At 65.2% G+C, this 1,335-nt stretch overlaps 1 protein-coding gene across 1 annotated transcript in view; it reads left to right on the forward strand.

Annotated features, from left to right (window-relative positions):
- Positions 1–1,165, forward strand: part of MNEG_7615 (Pre-mRNA-splicing factor ATP-dependent RNA helicase-like protein cdc28) — a gene marked incomplete at both ends in the record, with an annotated part of 2,982 nt that extends 1,817 nt beyond the window's left edge. Inside the window, 3 exons of the mRNA XM_014043914.1 lie at positions 313–447; positions 812–1,044; positions 1,151–1,165. Coding sequence (XP_013899368.1) covers positions 313–447; positions 812–1,044; positions 1,151–1,165 — 383 coding nt within the window. The remainder of the gene's footprint in view (positions 1–312; positions 448–811; positions 1,045–1,150) is intronic.
- Positions 1,166–1,335: the final 170 nt, after the last annotated feature.

Consider the following 1,335-nt stretch of genomic DNA (forward strand, 5'->3'; position numbering starts at 1 on the left):
GGTTTGGGGTGTGGGGGGCTGTGTTGGTTGGGGGGTTGAGGGGTGAACGTCAGTTGGCTGGAGGAGGCCGGCTGGGATGCGCAAGGGCTGCGTCTGTTCAGGGACGACGGGCATCTTGCCTGCGCGTGGGATGTCATGCAGCTAAATCCATGGTGCCGTCTCGCACTGGGGTTTGTGGATTGGGGATCCTCCCGGCATTGCTCTCGCCTGCTCCGCAACCAGCCACACTACCAACACCAGTCGACCGACCGTTCCTCTCATCCCCCGCACCGAACCCCTCCCCCAACACACACGCGCGTGCGCCGCCCCCAGGCAAGGAGCACCTCCTGACGGAGCGCGAGCGCGCCGACATCGCGTACAAGCGTCGCGTGCTGGAGCTGGCCCGTGAGCGCAAGAGGCAGCTGGACTCGCTGGACCAGGAGCGCTACCAGCTGCCACAGAGCTACGGTGGGGTGCTGCGTGTGTGAAGGGGGGTGGGTTGGGCGAGGAAGAACAGTGTGTGCGTGCGCAGTGTTCAAAGCATGGTGGTGGGCGTGGTCACGAGGATTGCTGTGGGGCGCGTGGCTTTGCCCACTTCATGGGGTTGGTCCAGGTCCAGGCAACGCCGGTGGGGGTCGCGAAGAGAAGGGTTGGAAGGGCAAGGGCTGAGCGCGCCAAGTTCAGCGAAGCCGCGTGGTGCCCCTGTCAGCAGGCCCGTCCCGCCGCACCATTTGGCCCCTCGCCACTGCCCTGGACGCTCACCAGCTTCCATCGCTGAACGCAATCACCACCCATCCCTACCCCGAACACACCTACCCAACCCCGGCCCCAGACGCGGCGGACGCGAAGGACTCGCGCCTGGCTGTGGCCAAGGCGCGCTACGTGGAGCCCAAGGGCGACGAGGCCGACGCGGCGCTGCCCAACGCGGAGCAGGAGCGCTGGGAGCGCGAGCAGCTGGCACGCACCAAGTACAGGGGGGGCGTGGCCAGCGTGCAGGCGGCGGCTGCGGCGGAGGACGCGGCCAAGTACGAGCTGCTGTTTGAGGACCAGATTGAGTACGTCAAGGTGGGCCGGGGCCAATGCGAGATGGTGGTTGCTTTTACCCTAGGATTTGTGTCAGGCGCTGTGTGGGAGCCGCAGGGGCCCTGTCGTGTAAGCCGTGGCATCACAGGGTGACGAGGGTTGATATTGAGGCCCGAATCTTGTGCGTTTTTGAGTGAAGGATGTGCGACAGCATGCGGCCTGCTTTCCAATCGTACACGGCTGCACACCTGCCTATCGAGATTCCTCTCTCTGGATACTTTCCTCCAAACCGCTGCCCTCAACTCCCTCACCCCCTGCAGCCACCCCTGAGCC

This window comes from Monoraphidium neglectum (genome assembly GCF_000611645.1).
Source record: "Monoraphidium neglectum strain SAG 48.87 unplaced genomic scaffold scaffold01364, whole genome shotgun sequence".
In the NCBI taxonomy this organism is placed as follows: domain Eukaryota; kingdom Viridiplantae; phylum Chlorophyta; class Chlorophyceae; order Sphaeropleales; family Selenastraceae; genus Monoraphidium; species Monoraphidium neglectum.